Genomic DNA, 23975 nt, shown 5'->3' with positions numbered 1-23975 from the left:
ACAGGGCTTGACATACCGTCCCGAAGGGGCGGCGGGATGCCACCCCTTTCCTAGCTGGATCAGGGCTGCGGCAACCTCACGCCATGGTCCTGATCCAGCCTTTCGAGGTCACAAAAAGGAGCCACAAAAAGCAGCTCCTTTTTGCACCCCCAAAAGGGTGCCATAGCCGTGGTGGCATGGCTATATAGCATTCCTTTGGCACTGCATCATATGGACGCAGCACCAGAGGAGCATCATGATGCCGCGTGCTGTGTGGGGTGGCATGTGGCATTATGGTGCCCTGAGGAGGAGTCAGGGTATGGGTCATCTGAACACAACACCCTGACTGCCCCCAGGCTGGCCTTTGAGGCTGGTCTGTACAGGGCCTGACATCTTCCAAAGCAGTCAGACTATATGGTAAAGCACCGTCTGACATTAATTGTTTTACAATTATGGATGGGCACAGAGAGATGTACTTGAAGCACCAGACATCCCCCCCCCTCTCTCTCTCTCTCTCTCACACACACACACACACACTGAAAACAAATTGTTTTGCTTCCAAGGACATTTGTGAGCAAGCTTTCTCTTGGCTCTTGTTTCAAATTTGTAGGGCCAGCAAGAGCAAATAATGCTCCAGAGAAATTGGAATCTGATCCTCAGGGTATCAGCCCTAGACTCCATCAAGCATGTATTTACTGAAATCTAACAGGCTCTGCACAGAAGATGGCTAATAGGCAAAGAACTGATATGCAAATTCCTTTGGAATCACAACCCCATTCAGGTCACAGGTCCTTCATTTATTTATTTGTGCCTAACAATAATTGTGCAACCACTATTACAAACAAATACTGCTTTGTATGAACCGAAATTTTACAATCTTTTGTACACAGAGAAAATAAGGAACAAAACTAAAGTGTTTTAACAATGGAGTGAAAAAAACTGAGGCTAAAATCCTTCTTATATAATATTTTAAGCAGTGAAATTGTCCATAGTATCTGAATATTTTTTTAAAAAATCCCCAAACCCTGATTCTGAATCTGACTGCATAAACCTAGACCAAAGAAATGGGACATTTGACATCATGATGTCAATGCATAGCCCATCTGTTTCCTCACCCCAAAGCACCTATATATGACCTATACACATGTCATGCCCGCCTCCAAAATTGTTAGTACTCCTGTGGTTGAGGATAATTACAATCCATTCCTTTAGCAGAACTTTAGGCCTCATATTTCTTCCAAATAGTAAGGAGATGGAGTGAGGGATCTCTCACTAAGCCAAACTGCTTGTCTAGATAATTCCTTGTCAACTGTCATCTAGATATCCTCTACTTTATATAATATCTAGATTTGTGGTGGCTATTTTTCTCTTTAGGATGGCATCGCTTTCTGTGAATGACACATCAGTCCTGTAGCTTGATGTTGCTGTGATATGCTAACCTTATCCACTACCAGATCATTGGCAGTGGGATGCAAAGTAGGTTCTGTGAGCTGTAAATGACTCACAAAAGCAGGGAGCCATTATTGAATAAAGAAGGAAGGAAAACACTGATGCATGTTCAGCAGTCACACACGTAATCCTGACTCACAAGCAAATATACACCTGGTGTCACGATTTTCACCACAGCAGCACCTGACTGCACTTCTATAAATGATTTAGGGGTCATTGCTAAGTCTGTGCCTCTAATCTAATTTACACAGAAGTGTCTCCACTGAACTTAATGACAGGGTTAGCCCTATAATTTAGCAGAGGGATGCCTAGAGTAGGACATTTTGAGATATGAACGTTTATGTATCACTGTCAGTGTGACAATATTTGTTTTCCTGCCTCAGATACCAAAACACTTTGTCCAGCTGTGCTCAGTGTGACTTTCATAAAAGAACATGTGCCTTGAGTTTAATGTGCCAATGATTTGAGGATAACAATCTGTGGCTTTCTTTGAAAACACAATTCTCTGCCTTCCATGGTAACCAATCCCACCCACATACTCCACAAAAAAAATATCTGGAAATAAGGAATATACAATTTTAAGAGGCACTTAATAGAATAAAACTTTCCCTATAGTTAGGCAGTCATATTTAAAAATTCTGAAGACAGTTGTAGCTTTATAGTAGAATTCTGTTACTGCAAACTCATTTGCCAAGTGGTTGCAGATGCTACACACCAAGCTAGTTTTTCCCAAAGATTTTGTGGGTTTGTTTCTTTTAAAAAAAAAAGTCTTGCAAATAATATTAATAATAATAATAATAATAATAATAATAATAATATAATGAAAAAAGAAGAAGAGGAAGAAGAGGGAGAAGAAAAGAAGAATATTTTTTTAAAAAGTCAATTGTTAGAAAAGATTTGTTAAGGTAGTTTGTGAGGGGCTCCCGGAATCGTGGCTGTCCAAGTTAGAGGTCACTGATGACACTACAGTGATAGTGGGATTGGTCAGGTCTGTTAAAGTGGTCGCAGTGCCGGGTGGAGTGAGAGCGCCGCTGTCTGCTGAGGGCGGTGCCGGGAGCGACGTGCCATCAGCTTTATCAACACCCCCATTCTCCTGCCGCAAAAGGTTCCTTCTGAATTTGGCTCTTGCGTTTTGGAACCAAACCTGCAAACCAATCCCAATTGATTTCTTTACCAATGTTTGTCTTTGTTATTGACTGATTTTATGTCTTTTTTTTTCTTTTTCTTTCTATTTTAATAACTTTTAAAAGTATATGGTGTATGTTTGGGCTTGGGGTTCTTTTTCTTTTCTTGTTTAGCAAATCATCAAAACCAATGGATTTTGGATTTCTAGCACCAGGAGACTTTTTCAACATGAACCTGTTTGTCAAGGGACACTCACAAACTTGCTGTCCAGTCCCTGCATGTTGCAGAAGGTCCTAGGGCACAACCAACAGAGGCCACTATCTAAATCTATGGTGCCACTTCACTGCCTTCTATGAACTGAGAATGTAATGCTCAGTTAACAGTTGTGGGGAGCTAAAGGGGTTTAATGAAACCCAGTAAGTCCCACCACTCAATCCTTAATTTTATCAAATAATGATCTCTAGATGCCTCCTAAAAGCAGTAGCTAAGAGGACCAGGTCCTTCCTATTCCCCACTCCTGAAATCCTACCCTGTTATAATACACCCTCAGGCAAACAAACCCAACACTCTCCTATAACTCCATTCTGCAGGAGTAGTTTAATGATAGTGGGCAAGCATTCAGAAAAACTTCACTGCCAACATACCACTTTTTAAATATAGTCTGTGTGCCTTCTGTTTCAGCACTGCTTTGGTGAGGTCACTGTCTACCTTTACACATTCATTCAAACCTCTTGTACTCAGTTTTGTTAAACACTAGGGAGTTAGCATATGAGAAACTATAGATAATTTAAGGTTTTATCCACTGTGATCTCTGAGGCCAGGATGTGTATTCATTCTCTTTTTTAAAAATAGGCAAATTCACAAAGAAATCACTTGTACATTTCCTTGTTTGCATGGTGACCATAGGTATGCCCACATTGAAGAAATAAAGCAGTTTGACACCATTCTAACTACCATGACTCTATCTTACAGGATCCTAGATTTGTAGTTTGGTGAGGCATCAGAGCTGTCTGACGGACCAGGCTGTATACCTCACCAAACTACAAATCCCAAGATTCCAAAGGATGGAGCCATGACAGTTAAAGTGGTGTGAAACTGCTTTATTTCTGCAGTGCAGCAGGTCTCCATTTATTTCAACTGTGTTATTCACTGTCACATCTGAGATTTATCACATTCCAGAGAATGATCCAAACTCAGAGAATGATCCAAATCCCACACTCCAGAGAATGATTCAAAGGAATATGGTACTGCATGTGAAAAATGACACATCAGAACTGGGTTTTGCATACAGAATCAGCAGTACTGTATGATATATCTGTTGCTGAAATGAACTAATTCAGAGTTAAGATGGAGGAATCAAATGTCCAAATGCTTGCATGGAAGTCAAAAAACCCTCTGTGCATTGGAAAAACACCGTAACACGCCAGCAAGAAGACCAGTGTAGATCATTCTCCCCCACATTAGCTTTGTGCATGTGCACAATGGGTTTTTTCCCTTCCAGGACATCCTATCCCACCCTTACATTCTAAACTTGTACAAGACAGCCACAGATATATCATCTACAGTTGCTGATCATGGATAATACCGGTTACTTCAGTTTAATACACACCACCATAGTAATCTTTGGCTGTCAAAAATGGGGAACTTCAGAAATGAAAAATTACCTTGATCTAAACTCATCCTACACATAGCTAGAGTAGACAAAATATTGTATTTAACTAGGTGCCCAAATATTATTTGCCTTAAATCACCCAGAAGCAGAATCATTAACTATTTTAATTAGGAAGCTTATAGTTCTCCTGTCTTTATCAGAGCATCTCTCTACACTGGATGCTCCTTCAGACTTGGGAGCTGTAACCAATGGAGGAAGAGCATCATGCTAAACATGAACATTGCCTTGGTGCATTTGGATCATACAACCTGAGTATATAAATGGTTACCCCTTGGCCCTCTGGATATCTGTGAAGGACAATACTATATTGAGCTACCACAAGGGAGACTGAAGTTCTTACATTAAGAAATATGCTCTTTTTAGTGGGAAGGAGGGGTTAGGGGATTTGAAATTGAAGCTGCTTACCTGCAGAACTCTCTTAGTTAAGCCTGTCTTCTGGGCAAGCTGCTTGAGGTCCTTAGCATCTGGGTTGTGGTTAATGGCAAAATAGGACTTCATGGTACGGAGCTGGTGGTGTTTAAATGAAGTGCGCATGCGCTTGGTCTTCTGAGATGGGGGATAAGGCTGCTGGTCTCTGTCCAGATGGTCTGCCTCATTCTCATTACAACCTATTTGAAAAAGCATAAGAACAAGTGAAATGTTGGCAAAAGATGCTACATGATAATTTCAGATAAATAACATGGACTCCCCCCCCCCCAAACCAGACAATACAAAGACTAACATATTTGTCTCCCCTTAGAGAGAACATGTATAATGCTATGGTGAATAGCATGCATTATTTTGTTGCTGTTGTTCTGTGTCTTCAAATTGTATCCCACTTATGCCAACCCTAAGGTGAACCTAACATGGTTTTCTGGGACTGAGAGTGTATGACTCTCCCAAGGTTACCCAATGGGTTTCCATGACCGAAAGAGGAATCGGACCCTGATTTCAAACCACTATACCACTCTGGCTCTCACACCATTAGTATCCCCTTTAAAAGTATATCTGTTGGCACAACTTTGAGAGCCTATTTATACATGGTGCAAAATTAATTGTATCATCTTATATAGCAGGTGGAGAGACTGCATTTTTGAATGCTCCATGTTGTTGCTTTTTAAAACAGCTCTTTCTGAATATGTTGTACTGTACATAGTAGAGATATTTTTAATATAGTTCTCTCCCTTGAGTTTTGCTTTCTTATATGCAGGGAGCCTTTCACAAGAGGAACCATTCAAAAGCATGACACTAGACCTTTTGCTGACTGAGGACAAGATGGTACCTTCCCATCCATTCCATGCACAACTAGATTGGCAAATGAATCTTACTTCAGCATTGGTGGCACAGTATTTTCTGATGCTAACAAGCAAGCTTGGGGCATTCAACAACCCACTGCTGCTTCCAATCCAGTCCCTCAACATCTGCTGTGTCACTCTGCCTGCCTGGGACATGCACACTCCACCTATCTAATGCTGGGTCCAAAGACAGAAATTTTACCACTTTATTTACCATTAGCCCTCCATGGAAAGCTCAACAACTGGGTGTCTGATGTTTAAACTGGAGTGCAGAATGACTGTTTCCTGTCTGAAACATTTCTATTCCCTGATACCGCATCTGCTAAGGGATGTGCTATTCCAACAACAAGCCTGCCAGGTTTCACTCCTTTGGTGTTATTTTTAAAACAAGCTTCTTCCCTGGGGGTAAGGGAGAGCTTTGCTGTGTGTTCCCAAGGAAGCCTTTAAAATCTTGCTCATCGTTTTTTATTTTATTTTATTTTTATTATTTTGAAATTCCACTTACTGAAATCAGCCAACTGCAGCCCAAGCCACACAGGATGCAAGGGCCTCCCAAGAGCCACCTTTGCTATGCGCTGCCATTAGGAGGGGGTGGTTTACAGCCGTGCTAAAAATGCGTCAGAGACAGACTAAAATATTTTGCTCCCTGGCGTACAGAATAAAATTACACCCTTTGCCCACCCAGGTGAAGAGACACAGCGCCCAAAGACAGGCATGACTTATTGGTATGTGAGGCGGAAAATAAGCTTCTCTCCCAGGGGCTGGAAAACTCCCAGAATCCCCCCAACATGTTGCTTTTCCCCCATTCCCGAGAGGAGAAATACAGTATGAACAAAGTAAACACTACAGTTGACCATCATTTCATGATACTTTAAATCTACTTCTTGAGGCAGCTGCCTCACTTTACGGTAAGCGCCAGAGTTGCCAGAGTGAAGGCCGGAAAGGTTGTGGAGAAGAGGGAATTTCTTTAGGCGTTGCTAGTTGCCTGATTGTGTGACAAGCAACACCTGCTGAAATTCCCTCTTCTGCACAACCATTAAAAGTAAAGCAGTCCTCTCTAGTTTTCACCCTGGCAACCTTAGTAGGGGCAGCCCTGGACAGGCAGAGGTAACCCGTACCTGGCTTACAAGCTTGCCACTTTGACAGCCATCCGAAATGGATTTCCTCACAAGACGAATGCCAAACCAATATCTGAACATAATTTAGTTACATGAGGTACAACCTCACTTATTTAGTTACATGAGGTACAACCTCACTTATTTAGTTACATGAGGTAACAGCCCACTTACACTTATGAATAATGATTAACACTGGCACAATGCTCGCAACATCTGTTCACCTGGCCCTGAAATTTCACTTAAAGCAAAGGAAACTCCACACTGTAGGGTCCTAAGGTTAACTCAGGACCTTATCACACACATTATTTTCCCCGTTATGGGAACAGGAAGGGGACTCCCAGGGCCGCGCACAACCAGAAAAAATGGATATTATCACACAGCAAATTGTCCTCAAAATAGCCCCATTCCATTCTGCGGCACCAAGCCATCCCCATTCAGTGCTGAGGGGTGCCATTTTGCTCGGTCGGAAAACTTCTGACCCAAACATTTAATGCTCCTCAGCACTGAATGGGGAGACAGCTTGGTGTCACAGAACGGAACAGGGCCACTTTGAGGACAATTTCCTGTGCGATAAAATCCATTTTCCCCCCGGTTGCGCGCAGCCCTGAGAGATCCATTCCCATTCCCATAACAGGGAAAATAATGTGTGCAATAAGCTTCTCAGTCTCAGCAAGCAGACCTCTGTCCTGCTTCTCCCTTTAGCAGTGGCAGACTCTCCTTCCCTTCATCTCAGAAAGAGAGGGAAGGGGGCTCACAAACTCAATCTTGCAATCAAACAAGGGAGAAAAGGCCCCAGCTCTTGCCTCCACTGCATCTGTCCTCCTCCTTCATAACTTCCAGTTTGACACCGCTTTCATTGCCATGGTGCTCAATGCTATGGAATTCTGGGATTTGTAGTTTTGTGAGATATTTAGCCTCTTTCTGTCTGCAAACTCTACAGATCTCAGGATGGAGCCATGCCAGTTAAAGTAGGATCTAACTGCATTAACTGTGCAGTGCAGTAGCTCCCTGAGACATCAAGAGGACAGAATCAGTGGTGAGCTACAGGAGGGGTAAGACTGCGCACTTAGTCATTATCAACAGCTTTTGTTTAGCAATTTGCATGTAAACTCCATCCTGTCAGAGAACTGCAGATATGACTTCTTTGCTTCTGGCAACTAAAAGCCTTGCTTGTCAGACTGTAATGCTCATTTCCTCCCTGTTTCCCCACAAATGCACACACACAAGTCAAGGTGTATAGAATTCAAAGGCAGCCAAGTTACTTTAACATCTAAGACAGAAAATCCCACCAGCTCCTCTCCCCATCCCTGACGGTAAAAATGCAAGAATTAAAGAACCAGCAATTCACTGCCCCTGTCATGACAGCCTTGGTCTGCTTCCCAAAGTGACCACCTTTCTGGGCTCTAATGGCCCTGAAGAGACTCAGTGCTTCATGCCAGTATAATTTATAAATAGTGAGGGCTGTGAAACTTTGCATCATGCCCAGCCACCATTCAGGACTGGTCCTATCATTAAGCAGATTTGTCTCATACAGGAATGTGTTGGAAGAAAGAGCTCCATGCCACATGTGTCTCCTAAACTTGGCTTCTGGCTTCAGTGGTGAGGGAAGATACTCTCTCAACATCAAAGCTGAAGAAATCCAGTCCGCCCAGCTAGGTACATGGAATGGGGAGCAGCACCATCTTGATTTTTGTGTCAGGCTACCAAATTGCTTTAGCCAACGCTGCCTCCACCAAAGATAAGTACCTGCCTTCTGCTGTTCTTCAATACAGTACTGTCTGTGCTGAGGTTCACTGGGTTTTCAATGAGAGTGACTTTCTGCCATACCATCTTGAATACACCTACCCTTGTCTGACTTCCATAGGTGAAAGTGCTGTTTTCCTACTACTAGGCCAAGGGTTCCCATCTTGGAGTGCCCACACTCCCAGGGGGTACGAGATGGAATTTCAGGAGGTGCAACAAACTGTAGCTTGTGCCCTTGAGTGATAAGACCTCACTCATATTTTTCTGAATAAATTAGAATCTAATTGCTCAATTTAAATTTGCATTTTTATTTTATACCCACAGTATTGTAAGTGGTTCAATTTGTGGTTTAAAATTAGAAATTAGACTTCATCTTCAAATGTGATATACCTTTTGTAGGGGGTGCAAACTTTCTTCAAACATTTCCTAGGGGTGTGGGGTATCGAAAAGCTTGGGAACCATTATATTAGGCCATCAGGAAATGGCACTGTAAAGCTTAACATGTTAACACAAGACAGAATCCGTGCTCATGTGCAGGTAGACTCCACCTTTCTAGCTAATCCCTGCTGGAAAAAGGAATAGACACAGTGAACAAAATCTTCTCTAAAGATGCCAGCCACAGATGCTAGCGAAACATGAGGAATAAACTCTTATAGAACATGGCCACATAGCCCAAAAAATCCACAAAGAGCTATAGAAATCAGTGGGTGTTATGTCCACCTCATCTCAAACATTAAGCCCCACATATGGCATGGAGCAAGCAAAAGCCAAAGGATTGTGCCTGTGGCTCAGTAACTGCAGACCTTATGTGCTATGGCAGTGTGTGAACCAGTTTTACCCACTAAAGTTCAGAATCGCTAGATTGCTGTAGACTGACATTGTATACAAAGCCAGCCGCAGCATCATGGAACTTGAAAGAGGAGCCTTGAGAGGATTAGGTCTCTGGGAAAAACAGTATATTGCAAAACCATTGCCTCATGGGGTTTTAAGCCAATACTGATGCTGCAGCTGTAGTTGCGAAGCTAAAAATGAGCCAGTTACCTAGAGAAATAACACATCTTCTAACACCCTGATCCTATTATGTGGAAAGAATCCCAGCAGAGATCCACAAGACTTGATACCATCGATACGTTTAGGACTGAAGGAAACATAAGTTTGTTGTAACTGTTAACCATGAAAAATTAAATTGTTTTTTAGAACCTCTTTAATAAAGCCCACTCAGTCATATGGGACCAAGGAGAAGGATTTCAGCGGGCCTGCCTACGTTTCAAAGCAAACAATGCATATTAAATGTAATTAAAATTATTGGTTCTAAAATAATTTAATTAGTCCATATTTTAAACATATGTGAGTGTGTGTGAATTATCAGATTTCCACACAGAGAGACACCTTGGAATACTTCCCAACAGTTGGCTGTATTTATTCACAAAGCTTAGCCATTCCCCACCCATGAGAAAATGATGGAAAAGCATACATTATGCTCTGCACATTACATCAGTCCATGGAGACAGAGAGTTTACAGTTTATATATTTTAAAAAAAGAAGCAAAGCATCTCACATCTGCATTTACTCTTCTCTTTCCAGAAAGAAAAAGACTTCAACTTTTAAATGCTGTTTTCTCAACACTGCATTTTGATGGGCAACTCAACAAATGCTAGCTCAGTGGTTCTCTAAATCTGGTCCCTTGTGCATTGCAAGTGGTCCCTCAGACTGTAATATAAAAATAATTCAAGAGAATGCAGAACAACTGAAGTTTCTCAGTTTTCATTCCAGTAAGAGGCAAGGCTTTTTCTTTAAAAAAAATGTAAAATACAGATCTCAGATTGCTTGCCTCTTCAGGAGTGTATGGAAAAGTTTAAATGGAAAGTTGAGGAATGTGGCATGCAGGCTACCTTTTCTCCATCCCTGGTTTAAAAGATAAATGAAAGGAGCAAATCATGTCCAAGACTTTGAAGCAACTGGGTGGAATAAAGAGGTTTGATATATTTTTCTACATGTTGGTGAGAAAGTGAGCCTTTTAGGAGAAAAAGAGATAAAGAGAAAGCTAATGGCCCTCTACAAAGTTTGAAGAACTACTTTTTTAGTTCATAGATGCTTTACTGGAGCCTCATGAGGACAGTGGATTGGGTGGTTTAAATATATATGAGAATACAGGATCAAGATACAGCCCTCTGCTCTGTTGTTAATTGATGCATCACTTTTAGTGCATTTTAGTGCATCTCACAACTTGTGAGATATTTTACAAACAGGGAGAACTGAAGGTTTCACAAACTGGCCCTGTTCTCATGTATTAATACACTCATGGGTCTATTTCTGACAATCGTATGGCTGTTCTCCCCTACCCATCATTCCCATCATCATACATCAACCCACTGTGGTTTTACACTTTTTTTCTGTAAAAGTATCTATCAATCAGCTGAAGTTTGAACTAATGTGGTACTATTTCTCCATCTAGTTCAGTCATGCACTTTGTGACCTGATTGGTGATGCCATCTAACCTCCCCCTCTGACTTGCTTTTCCTTCCTTTACCTTATAATACCAGGCACTACCTGGCAGCACATGCCATTTTAGTAGATGGGATGGGCAACTTCTAGGGGTGAGGACATTTTAGCCCTCCATGGAGGGGCACACCATCACCATGTCATGCCCTGCAGTTCCAAATTTGACCTAAAATGCCCTTTATGTTCACTAGGGAAAGGGTCCACTATTTCACCATAATCTTCCCTAGGGCAAATTTTCCAGTTTACTTCTTTTCTTTTGAAGGCTGCTTCTGAACCAAAAAAAAAGCCAGGGTACATGTAGCAAAGGTGGTCATTTTGGACCATTCTTCTTTCAAATGTCTCCCTACCATTTCAAAAGGAGAGCTACACATTATTTTAGGGGAGCTGTTGAATATTGTAAGTGCTGATATTTTGTTAACTTATTGTTTTTAAACTATTTTGACAAGCACACAGTTGAATGGCAATGTAAAAATATTATAAATCTCATATACTAATAATGGCCTTATCTCTTATATAGCCAACATGGCACTATTCACTCTCCAAAGGAAACAGCAGACTCTTGGAAATTCCAACGCTTGAAGAAGGACAAGAGAGGACTCAGCATGCTGAACAGCCAGAAAATGGTGACTGGTGTGAAACACTGAAAAACTGGGTGGTAGAGAGAATGGAAAAGTATATTGAAAGACAGCATGTTTAGCTGGAAACCCAAATGAAAACTCTCCATGCAGCAACATTTTGTTGCAGTTCAGCTTTATTTTGCCTTGAAATTATATAGCACTTCACAAGCAAAAGGTGAAAACTCATGTTACTTTCATTTTTAAAACTTGCAGCTTTACTCCAGTGTAGTTTTACTCCATTGCTGGTATGCACACATGCGCGCACACACACACACCCCACACAAACGGCTTTCGATGGGCAAAAAAAAATTTATATTTTCCCTCCACAGGACAGCACTAATATATGGGAATTCAAGTTAAAATGAAAGTAGTTTTGGCCTCTCCAAAGTAGCAGCAGCTATCCCTGTAACTTAACCAAAGATCACTCTGTACAGGTAAAGAGATAGGCATGTAGATTTCCACCTGCAGCACCAGTCATGTGCAAATGTTCTAACAAACAGAAGTAGCTTTTTTTTCAGTGTTGCAATCCTGGTCCCAAACTAATCATTTCACAACTGTGTGATCCATAGGCCTTTCACTTCCCCAGTACTGCCTGTAAGCTTCTGGCCATTTCCTCCCTGGCCTTTTTGTTCATTTTCCTTTCCTGCATACCTGCTGGAAATTACCATCCTGATCAGTTTCATTGTGTTAATGAAAGAGGCAAATGACAGGACCAGAAAGGTACAGGCAAAAGAATCTGCAACAAAACAGATTACCTCTTTTTACTCTGTAAAACAGAATAGCCTACAAATACTTTCTCTTAGTATCCGGTCATGATGGAGTTCACATTCAATTCAGTGATGCTCATATCCAGGCCTACATGATGTGAAAGGAGTGGAATGAAACACTACACATGAACAATGTATTACAGTCTACCAAGAGCTCTGCCAGTTTTCTGTTTGTCCTGCTTCCTGGGATTAGAATAACAGAGAACCCCTCTAGAATACACTTGATACCTATCTAGAATATGCTGAAAGGCCTTTTGGAATATGCATGGCATTATCTCTCAGACTCATTTTTGCAACTATAAAGCATTAACAATAATGATTTCACTCATACAGTAGCTATGGCATTGACCTGTAAAGGGAATCAGATGCCCTCTACTTACCTGAAAGCCTGTATTGTTAATACTGCAGTTGATAGCCCACTCATCAGAGAGTTGGCGTGGTGTGGTGGTTTGAGCGTTGGACTTTGACTCTGGAGACCAGGGTTCAAATCCTGGCTCAGCCATGTAAACCCACTGGGTGACCCTGGGCAAATCACACTCAGCCTCAGAGAATGGCAATGGCAAACCCCCTCAGAAGGAACTTGCCAAGAAAACCCCATGATAGGTTCATCTTAGGGTCCTCATAAGTTGGAAATGACTTAAAGGCACACAACACCAGCCCACTCATCATGAACAAGTGTGCCTTGGAATCCTGTGGACTTAAATACTGGGAAGTGGCTTCTTTATTCTATACTCTACTCTTCTATACTCTCACCAATAGCAACTCTCCTGGGTTTCTGGCAGATGGGTTTACTTCTAGTGGAGATGGCTTGGGTTCATCTTGGCACTCTCTATGTGCAAGCTTAGTATGTGCTCTCCTATCAGTTACTTACAGTCCCCCCCCCCACCAATGTTATTCTGGAGAGTGTCATGCATTGAAGTGATATGATATTGATACTTATCAGAGTTTAGAAAAGTTATATTTTTGGACTACAATTCCCAAAATCCTCTCAAATGATTATGCCAGCTATGGAATTCTAGATGGTGTCACATATAAAAGTAATTTTTCCAAGCTCTGACACTTACATGATCTTCCTAGGTTTAGGCTACAAAATTACTACATTTAAAATTAGAGATAAGACTTCTGAAGCAATGCCTGAGTAACACATCATCAGGGGGGGAAATTACTTGGACTTTGAAGAAATGTATATAGGCACTTAACTTTGTGGAGGTTTACAGCCCTGGGCAATGTCTTGTCTCTAATAGTCTCAAAGTAAATACACAACATATAGTACACAAAATATGGTCATATGCCAGAGGCAATACGTTTACACTTAGTGTCTTCCTCCCCTAACAATCCTTGCTATATCACAGATACAACAATGACCACACAACTATCCAATGGAAGACTGCAGTCAAGTTCAGGGTGTAAGCATGCTTGAGCACAAAATCTGAGAGAAACAGCCTGACCGAAAAGAATGAGCCGTTATTTTAAGCCTGGTGGTTAGGCTGAACTAGTGTAACATCTATAAGTCATGGAGACATAATTAAGAACTGGCCTACCAGTTTCTCTTTGCTTTCTTGGACTATTCTTGTTGAGACTAACAACTGGGTTTACACCATATTCTCCACACTTTGATAGAGAATCATCTTGCAATTAAACTTACCAAAAGACCTGGGGAGATTAGCTTGGCCTTCTCTTGGATGTTGCTCCATAGTCTGGTTTGCAAAAATAAGCAGCTTAAACACTGAGTGGTCTTAAGATAGAAACCTTAAGCTAGTGTGACCTAGTGGTTTGAACACTGAACTTGGACTCTGGAGGCCAGGTTCAATTCCCAGCTCAGTCACATGGAAACCACTGGGTAGCCTTGGGCAAGTCACACTCTCTTAGCCTCAGGGGAAAGCAATGATAAACCTACTCTGAACAAATCTTGCCAAGAAAACCCCAAGGGTCACCATAAATTGGAAATGACTTGAGGGTACACAACAACAACATCCAGCTTCATTAAGAAATATACAGTAGATGCTGTTCAAGAAATTGGCCACACTTCACACAAAACTCATCTACTATGAAGCTGAAATGGTCCCTGGCATAACAAAATTTAAAATTACATCCCAGAAAGATATTTTTAATGCGTTCAAACACTTTAGTCAACATTATAATCCAAAACTGCAATAATTCATTATGTTCACTAGGAAAATCAGTGGAATTTTCTTAGGAGCAAACATATTTAGAATTAAACTGTAAAAGACTATATTGTCCTTGTATTTCATATATGAACACATGTTCTGAACCCCATGTAATATTTCACTCACTGAATCAACACATTACTTTTTTTTCTGTTCTATTTCATCCATGTTAACAGATTTACAAAGGCTGCAATATTAAGAAAATTTACTCAGTAATCTAAGGTGGCAATCCCTACAAAAAATTACCTGAGAGCAAGGCCCATTGGAGAGCCAGCATGGTGTACTGGTCTGAACATTGCACCGTGACTCTGGAGTTCTGGCTCAGCCAGAAAACCACTGGGTGACCTTGAGCAAGTTAATGTCTCTCAGTCTTAGTGGAAGCAAAGACAAGCCCCCTTTGAACAATTATAGACTAGAAAACCCTGTGGTGGGTTCACCTTAGAGTCACCATAAGTCAGAAAGGACTGAAAGACACACAACAACAACAACAACAACAACAACAACAAGGCCCATTGAACCACTTGTTCATAACCACAAGCTTACATTCATATAGAGTAGGTAATGTATAACTGGACAAGAGCCCACAAAAACTTATACTGAAATGCATCAGTTAGTCCTACAGAGATGCTAGATCCATCTCATTCTCCTCCCTCTTTCTTGTCCCTTCAGTGAATAAACACTACTCTTTTAGGAAGTTGTGTGTGTGTGTACACACGTGCACACATATGTGTGTGTTGTATGGCAATCTCATAAATTTCATAGGGTTTTCTATGCAGAAGTGGTTTTGCCAGTTCTTTCCTCTGAAATACAGCCAAGAGCACCTGGTATTCATTGGTAATCTCTCATACAAGTGCTAACCAGATCTGAGTCCACTTAGCTTCCAAGATTAGATGGGATCTGGTGCCTTTGCATTACTCAGGCCTTACGATGCAATACTTCTTATAGAAAATGGAGACATGGCAAGCCTAATTTAAAAGCCATTCGACCTCTATCTTTTATCATTCTGCAAGTCACTTTAGCAACCACACATTGATGTGTGCGCATGTGTGTGTGTGTGTTTGGATGATTGCACTGCAGTATGTGATGAACAACAGAAAGCAGAAAGACATTGCCCTCGGTGTATGTGCCTCTAACAATTGGCTTCACTCCCAAATGGCATGCATAGGACTTACTATGTACTCCCTGGGAAAAACACCATTGAACTCAGTCGATTTCACTGTGAGTAGATACAGATGAAGTTGTCCAATTTATTCACATGGGCACCTTTGAACTTCCACCTTACTGGTGCTTTTTATTTATAGCATACATTTACGTAAATTTTATTAATACAGAATCAAAAGCAGAACCTATGGTAAAACCATTTTTAAAATCCAAATGCACAATCTGCCGACTACAGAGCAGTTTTTATGTGCACATGAGAAATATGGACAAAGCAACAATCCCTTTTAAGCACCACATAGGTTTGCCAGCCTCTGAATCAGACCCACCCAGCCAGATGTCCCTCTATAACAGCATTTTGATCTGTAGCAATTAGCCAGTAATAATATTTATCTCTGTGCCCCGAGAAGCTCCCATTGCCGATTCCTGCTGTTCAAACCATCGCAAAAGGCACAAGAGTAGGCCAGTGCAGCTGGCAACTTTGGATGTGTGAAAATGTCCTCACAACCTGAACCATTTCCTTTGGCTGATATATTTAAAAACTGCATTCTGAATCCTTTAAGAGAAAGAGCCCTTATTTGCCAAGCAACCAGCTGATAAACCACTAAACCCAGACAAGAGGCTCACAAAATGCTGTGACATATCCCAGAGTGGGCAGGCTCTTTCCTCTTTTTAGGTTATTTGCTGTGGATCAGCAAAGACTTCTAACTCCCCATTTCAATGCAAAGTTTATTTGCCTCTTCCTAAATTAGACAGGAAATTAGGCCTTAGCAAAAGATGTGTGAAAAGATGTATTAATTCATTTTATTCTATTTAAAACCCTGAGGTCCACCAGCCAGTGAAGGTAAATGAAGATTTGCAGAACAAGGACATGTTCTACATTTGGTTTGAGCCTACATGCAAATACCTTGTTTTGTTTTAATATTTGTTATCCAGCTCAAGCGTATTGCCAGTTCCACAGTATTATAAACCTTTTAAATAGAATAAAGTGAATTAATACATCTTTTCACATATCTTTTGCTAAGGCCTAATTTCTTGTCTAATTTATGAAGAGACAAATAAACCTCTCACTGAAATAGGGAGTTAGAAGCCGTTGCTGAACCACAGCAAATAATAATAATAATAATAATAATAAATTATTTATTTATAGTCCACCCAAGCATAAGGAATCAGGGCAAGTTACAGATAACGGAGAGATCAACTACTAGATCCCAACATACCTTCTGTCCATTCTCGATATACTCATTCCCCAAAACTGGAGGAAGTATACCATCACAAATGGACTCCCAGTATCTTGTTCTAGCTATCCTTTTTTGTCTTCCTTTTTTAATTCACACTTTAAAAAACCAGCAATGCTAAAGCCAGTCAAACCATACTATGGAAGTTGCCACACTGAAGAATTAATAGCTTGACATTGGTTTAACTGTCATGGCATCATCCTATGGAACCCTGGGGTTTAAGGTTTACTGTGGCACTACAGCTCTCTCACAGAGAAGGAAAAGTGTCTCACAAAATTGTGCATCCCAGAATTGCACAGCATTGAGCCAGGGCAGTTAAAACAGTGTCAGAGTACATTAATTCTGTAGAGTAGGTGCAACCCTGTCCTGAGAAATTAATCCACTTTTACTATCAGGCCAGATTTCCTGATTTGGGCAGGATCTTTGCGATTGTGCATTTTCATGCACTCTGAGAAAGGAAGAAAAGGCTTTCCTTAACAAAGAGAAAGGACAGTTCCTCCTGATTAAAAATAAATAAATCTAGATACGCTGTTGTTACCCACCACTGTGGTACAGTGGTGATGGAAAGATGTGCCCACTATATGCCTTTCTTCTAAGCAATCCTTTAAAAGCATGGAATGGGGTAGTTGGCTGAGAGTCTTAACACAGCAGCCCCACATCTTGAAAAGCAAGGCAAATCCAATCCATCTCTGTTTATGATCGGACCAAATGAGAGAAGGCTGTCCTGTTTGGATACATCATATTTTACTTACATTTAAGGCTAGCACAGCAACACAGTCAACTCTTAGGTTAAAACAAAGTGCAACCAACTCTCTGAGAGGGGCTTCTCCCTCCAGAAGCCAGCAGAGGTCACTGCTACATTTGTTTGAAAACCCAATAGGTTGGGAATTACAATTTTGTTGGAGGCTAACAGCCATTTTTTATTATTATTATTATTGGTGGAAAAAATGTTGTGCCTCCTGTTTTAGCTGCAGCACTCAAAAGGAGAATGAATGGGGAGAGTAGAGGGCAGCAGACACATAAATTCCCTTCAATGAGGCCTTTTCAAAAACCCAACCCAATCAACTTTGCCTCCCCTTTTCTCCTCTGTAGAGTTGCACTGGTTTCTCTTCCTTCACTTAAATCCCACCTAATTCATCATGTAGAGCAATCCAACAGATCTTTTTTGCATGAAATATCTGGAATAAGAGGATTTAGTCCACTTTGCTAAATGAAAGAGTGTTGTGCCTTGGAGCTGAATAAATAACTTGACATTTTGAACCTGTACAGTCCATTTTTTTTCTATTTTCTATTCAGAAAGAACCAAGTTTAATGGGAGCTTGGCCACAAATGTCCATAGGGCTGTAGCCTGAAGGCAATGAATCACACAAGATCTTCGTATTAAATGCCATAGAGCCCATATATACTGATCCTAAATGCAAAGGGAACATTAAGAAAGGAGGGGATTTGAAAACAACCCTGAACAAGCCTCTCCACTCTAAGCACCAAAGGGCCCATTCCCAATTGACACAAAGGCCAAACAATGGGTATGAATCCACTTAAACTGAATTCAAAATGAACATACAGAGGAAGGATCAGGCCATAGGGCCAGAGAGGCAAATCATGTGTTTGTTTACTTGGGAATAAGCCCCACTTTACATCAAGTCTACTTCTATGTAAACATATATATAAAGTACTAAGCTGCAAAAATGACCTTTGGCTTGCAATGTGCCTCATTGTCAGCACTGGTAATACAAGCCAAGAAGTGGAACAGAAAGCCATTTCAAAATCAAATGTACATTCTAGCCACTTAAAGGTATTTGCTTGAAAACTACAGATGCAAGAAATGCAGACAGTGTTAATGGAGCCATGTACTCCGCAAAAAAATCTGAGGTAACAAAATATATTTGCCTGGAATATTAGATAGATAGATAGAGAGATAGAGAGAGAGAGAGAGAGAGAGAGAGAGAGATTTTCCCCTAACACATTAATCTTTGGTCACAAATGCGAGACCCCCTGCCCCCAGTGCATTGCAAAAATGATATCGGCACATGGAAAGCTGAACTCTATGTCCTCTAAACATTGCTAGCAGATTTTTGCACTAACAAACCTATCTTTCCAAGATGCAGAAGTGCTACTTCATTCAATCTATATATGACAAATAAGCGTACAGAGGAGTCCAGCCCTAAACCTAAATCCTACTGATGGGTTCCTTGAGTCAGTGGTGTTTCTTTATGTATTGACACAATATTCAATAACATATCGAATGGATCCACTCTAATTGGAATTAGAAATAGAAATCAGGCCTCAGCAAGGAGAAAGTGGTGAAAGCATTTGGGAAGATGCAGGAATGGAAGATGAGGAGGTATGGACTACTCCCATTGAAATCAGTTTCAGCCAAGTGTTTGCATGAGAGGACACTAACAGCACCTTAGAACCTGGTTCCTGTTTGTTTGTGCATTTGAGAAGCTGGTTCAGAGGTAACAACAATACAAACCCTGAGAAAACTGCTGCTTCTAAATAGAATTGCAATAGAGGTTGGTCCCTTTGCCCTGCAGAAACAGAAAAGGTGCAGGTTGCTTTTCAGTGGCATTGTGTGAATGTGATCTCATTTGGCCTGGGTCTTTCTCTTCCACTGCAGTCTCTCTGAACACAGCAAACAAAACTTAAAGGGACAGATTACAGCCCTGAGCTTCTAGGAGCGCCTGAGAATTCAGTCTTAGGCTGCCTTCAGTTCTCACTAAATCCCAACTGGATTTAAGTAATGCTTCCTTCTAAGCAAGCAAGTATCAGGCTAAGACTGGATTCTTAACTCAGCAACATTCAGGCAAACCTTCCAATATTTTAGAAATGTGATTCAGTCTATACTTCCCACATCCCAGTATAGAAGGAGCAGTTTTCTGAGATTTGTTGTTGTTAGTATTAAACAGATTCTCAAATGCACAAAGAAGCAGAGGGAAAAGGTTCTCTAAGTTGCTGCTAGTGTCCTCTCTCCCTCTGTCTTTCTTTCTTTCTTTCTTTCTTTCTTTCTTTCTTTCTTTCTTTCAAACTATAGTTCACTGGAGATATTGTCCACCAAATAAACCTGGCCTCAGTCTCATGCTCACTTGCTGGGGACCCACTGAAAGCAGAACTGAGTAGAGCCCCATAGGACTACATAGGAAGGTAGAGGAGATTTCCTTGGAGAGGGCTACAAGTTAGCAGAGTGACCAGAGGCCCTCCTTTTCCAGGACAAGTCCTCCATTTCAGTGTTTCTGTCCAGGAGGAATTCCAATCTAGCGCAGGACTAAGTAGCATGGCTTTATATTTCTATAAGTGTTCTCTTTTTTTAGCTTTGATCTGATCAGGTCCCAACATTTTTTCTGGAATGTCCTCCATTTTGCTGTGCCTTCGTTCCCTATCTTTGCCTCCTGGGGAGGAATTGTCCTACTATGTACTCTTACTCCATCCAAAAAAAGAAGACTAAAACAGGGGAAGAGAGGCTTTTTTCCGCCTAAGCCATTTTAGGTTCATCTTTTCCGCCTGGCTGCCTGGCATTATTCCATCCCCCAAAACTCTGCTGGGTTTTTAGGAAAACCACTCCAAACGTTTTGTTGGTCTGGATCTTCTCTTCCTAACCACTTTCTAACTCGAAACTCCACCAAATAAACTCAAAAAAGGAGGGGAAAGAGAAGGAAATAAAAGGAAGGTAAGGGATGGAGGATGCAACCAGCCAAGCCTGGGACTAAGCAATTGCGAAGTTTAAAATGCCCAAGGGAGGCGATTGTAGAGGCTTCCAGGGAGACCCGGCGTCCTCCTTTTCCAGGACATGCCCTCCACTTCATCCAGGAGGAATGTCAAAATGTCCTCCATTTGGAGCAGGACTCAGAAGCATGGCTTCCCACCTATAGCCGTGTTTTTAGCTCTATTTCATATCCTACATTTTTTGTTCTTCTGTGTCCTACATTTTTGCAGTGCCTTGTCCTCCTTTGTGGGGAGGACATCAGGTCACCCTGAGGATGCACAATCCCAAATCCGTTCATCTGACAATAAGATCCAGACGATAAAAGATCCAGACATCAACTGTTTCGGAAAGAATCGTTTGAAGACTACAATCTTAATCTGACACATCCCCATCCGACACCCAAAATGGCAAAGTGAAAATACTATATCTTTTCATTTGGGAGGAATCCAAATGCCTTGCTCAGAACTACCTTTTAATTCGACCTGGCTTTCTCCAATGCAGAGGGGCCTGGAGCTATGCCTCTGTCGGGTCCCAAATCTTCAAATTCAAGCCATTTCCTTGAGGATCGGAGTGTTAGGAGAGCTAGTCTGGTCTGGAGTAAAGCTTTGAGAATTGGATTAGGGTTTTGGAAACCAACTCAGCCATAGGAACCCTTTGGGTGACCAGAGAAGAAGGCAAGAACCTCCTCTGAAGAAATCTTGCCAAGAAAACCCCTTCCTTTGCTACTTTGGCCATGGAGCAATAACATCCGAAATCCACAAAACGGTGGATCACAGCTTTATTGAGACAAACAAATGCAAAAATAAACAAACAAATAGATAAATACAGGTCTGCAACCTTCCCAAACTTCATTGGCTTCTTCTTCACCAGGCAACGATGTTAAAAATCGTACAAGAGAACAGGGAAAAATAATAAAGGAATTAAAACCCGTGATAGTTGTTCGAAAACGACATGAAGGCACACAACAACAACAAACACAAATGGGTGCTTTGGCGCCCAAATAGGGGATCTAATGTCCTCACCGCAATGGAGGACCAGCCATGGCAAAATGGAGGGCATTCAGGGGGAACTGGAAGACATAACCAAAGCAAAGCTAGCAACGCTCCCAGAAATGTAAACTCCTGCTTCTGAGTCCTGGTCCCAATGGAGGTCATTCTGAAATCCCTCCTGGACAGAAGGTTGAAATGGAGGGTGGGTCCTGGAAAAGGAGGACGCCGAGGGTCACCCTGAGAGACAGCCAGAAAGGAGGGGTTGTGTTGGTTTTCCAACCCAAAGATTGCCTGCGAGCCCTCCAGCAACGTTTGGCGCAACCTAAGGTCTGAGCAGCTGAGGATGGAGTCCAAAGACAAAAAAGAAGTCTCTGTGTGTGTGTGTGATTTCTCTCTGTGTGTGCCTGTGTGTACCTGTGTCTGTGGCTCTCTATGTGTCTGTGTGTGTCTTTGTATCTGTGTGTATCTGTGTGTCTGTGTGTGTCTTTGTATCTGTATGTGTGTCTGTGTATCTGTGCCTGTGTGTATCTTTGTGTGTGTGTGTGTGTGCCCCTCTCTCTCTCCTTTTCTCTCTCTCTGGGTGGGGGAAGCATTCCCTTCCCTCCCGCTGGGCTCCGGGGCCGGAGATTCCGATGCCAGCTCCAATTAAGAGCAAACCATTCCGGCCAACCTCTCTCTCTCCGAGGGGCCTCTCTCTCCTGCCCCCCAAGCTCCCTCCTAAATGCCCTCAATCCGGAGGAGAAGAAGGAGAAGAAGAGCCCCCGACCAGGCCCAGGCTTTCTGATCCCCACCCAGGAGGACACTTTTTCATTTTTAATCTCCCCCCCCCCCCGCCCAGATCAGCAGATTACATTGTTTGATCCACTCCATGCCTTTCTTCTACCCCAAACCAGGTGTAGACTTGCCCCCCTCCGGCACAGATCCAGCTCAAGAGCGGTGCATCCGCACTGCAGAAATAATCCGGTTTGACCCCGGATTGTCGGAGGTGGGTTGAAGAAAAACCCACCTCTAACTGCAACAGGATCTGAGGAAGTAGACTGAAGTCTACCAAAACTCCTGCTGCCAACTTCTTTCTTTCGGTTCGTCTCAAAGGTGCTACGAGGTCTCTCTACAACTGATCCTACAGACTAACACGGCTATGTCTTTGAATTCTGCCACCTAAAATTGCGACCCGTTCCTGGAAGTAAGCCATTCTGAACTAAAGAGAATTTATTCCGAATAAACCTCTTTAGTTCTGGGCTTGTAAGGCTCCGATCCTACAAAACAACTAAACATCCAAATAGTCCTGTAGGGCTGGGCTGCGATTTTCCTACTCGGAGTAATGTGTGGCTGGGTCATAGTTATTTAGTAGCCTCCAGAATAGAGTAATTTCTGCATCTCATTTGCAGTGAAATAAGCCTTTGCGCACCGCTTTCTAGACTCCTTCTGCTACTGTTAATACAGTATTCCGTTTATAATAAACCGAGGACCTATAATATTATTCCAAGTTCGTTGCGAAAAGCTTCTTCTTCGACAGAGAAGTAACTATAGAGCAGAAACTTAAGATCGGATCCGCACTGCAGAAATAATGCAGTTTGACAGCGGTTTAATTGCCACGGCTCAATGCTACCGGAGCCTAATTTGCACTAAATTGTAGGATCAGAGCTCTTTGACAAAGGAGGCTAAATGTCTCACGAAAATACAATTGCCAGGGTTCCATAGCACTGAGCCATGGTAGTTAAAGCGGTGTTAAACTGGGTTATTTCTGCAGTGCAGACCAGAGCTGAGGAAGACATTTACTCAGAAGTCGGTACAAAAAAAAGGACCTGGGTTTTCCCGCATTCAGCCTCTCAACATTCAATCTGTAGTTTGGTGAGACCTTGAGCCCTGCTCTGCCAGAGCTCTCAGTATCCCAGGATGCCATAGCGATGGGGAGCCCTGTGCCACCCACCTGCGTTGTAAGCGACGAGGTCGACGCCGAGGGCCGGGCTCTTCCTCTTCCTAGGGCGTCCCTTCTGGACGGTGCCAGGCCCGGAGGCGGCGTTGGCAGTGCCATTGAAGTAAGGCAATGCCAGGCCGGCTCCCTTGGCGGCCATCTCGGTGTAGCTGAGCGGCGGGGGGCCTGGGTAGGCGGGGGGCTCGGCGGTGCCCTGCTGGAGGAGGCTCTCGAAGTGGGCCCGGCAGTAGACCAGGCTGTCCTTCATGCCGAAGTGGTCTCCGGTGGTGAGGGTCTTGTGGCAGGTGGTGCAGGTGAAGCAGCTCAGGTGGTAGACCGACTCCCGCGCCCGCATCACCATCTCCGAGGCCGAGATGCCCAGGTGGCACCGGGCACAGCGCTGCACCGAGAACCTTCTGGAGGGAAGAGGGAGAGCCCTTAGAAAGGAAAGGACCCGCTTTCAGACCCAGACAACTCCCGGGGACCCTTGCTAGCTTTTTTGTGGGTCTTTCGGGCTACGTGGCTGTATTCTAGAAGAGTTTCTTCCCAACATTTCTC

The 23975-nt window shown here is 42.4% G+C and overlaps 1 protein-coding gene across 5 annotated transcripts in view; it reads right to left on the bottom strand.

Moving 5' to 3' along the window:
* LHX9 (LIM homeobox 9) overlaps positions 1 to 23975 on the bottom strand; it is a 53189-nt gene that overhangs the window by 5380 nt on the left and 23834 nt on the right. For 3 of the 5 annotated variants that reach the window (XM_089516495.1, XM_089516493.1, XM_089516494.1), the window contains 3 exons: positions 23433 to 23833; positions 4631 to 4833; positions 2228 to 2572 (listed from right to left, as the gene is read on the bottom strand). In XM_089516495.1, the coding sequence (XP_089372621.1) occupies positions 2315 to 2572; positions 4631 to 4833; positions 23433 to 23833 (862 nt within the window). In that variant the 3' untranslated portion in view covers positions 2228 to 2314. Of the gene's footprint in view, positions 1 to 2227; positions 2573 to 4630; positions 4834 to 23432; positions 23834 to 23975 lie in introns of those variants that run through there. The other 2 variants (XM_089516496.1, XM_089516497.1) reach the window with 2 other exon arrangements.

This window comes from Sceloporus occidentalis, unplaced genomic scaffold (assembly GCF_023333645.1).
Source record: "Sceloporus occidentalis isolate IW3139 unplaced genomic scaffold, rSceOcc1.0.p SCAF_3, whole genome shotgun sequence".
Lineage (NCBI taxonomy): Eukaryota > Metazoa > Chordata > Lepidosauria > Squamata > Phrynosomatidae > Sceloporus > Sceloporus occidentalis.
This window is presented reverse-complemented; position numbering and strand designations above follow the sequence as displayed.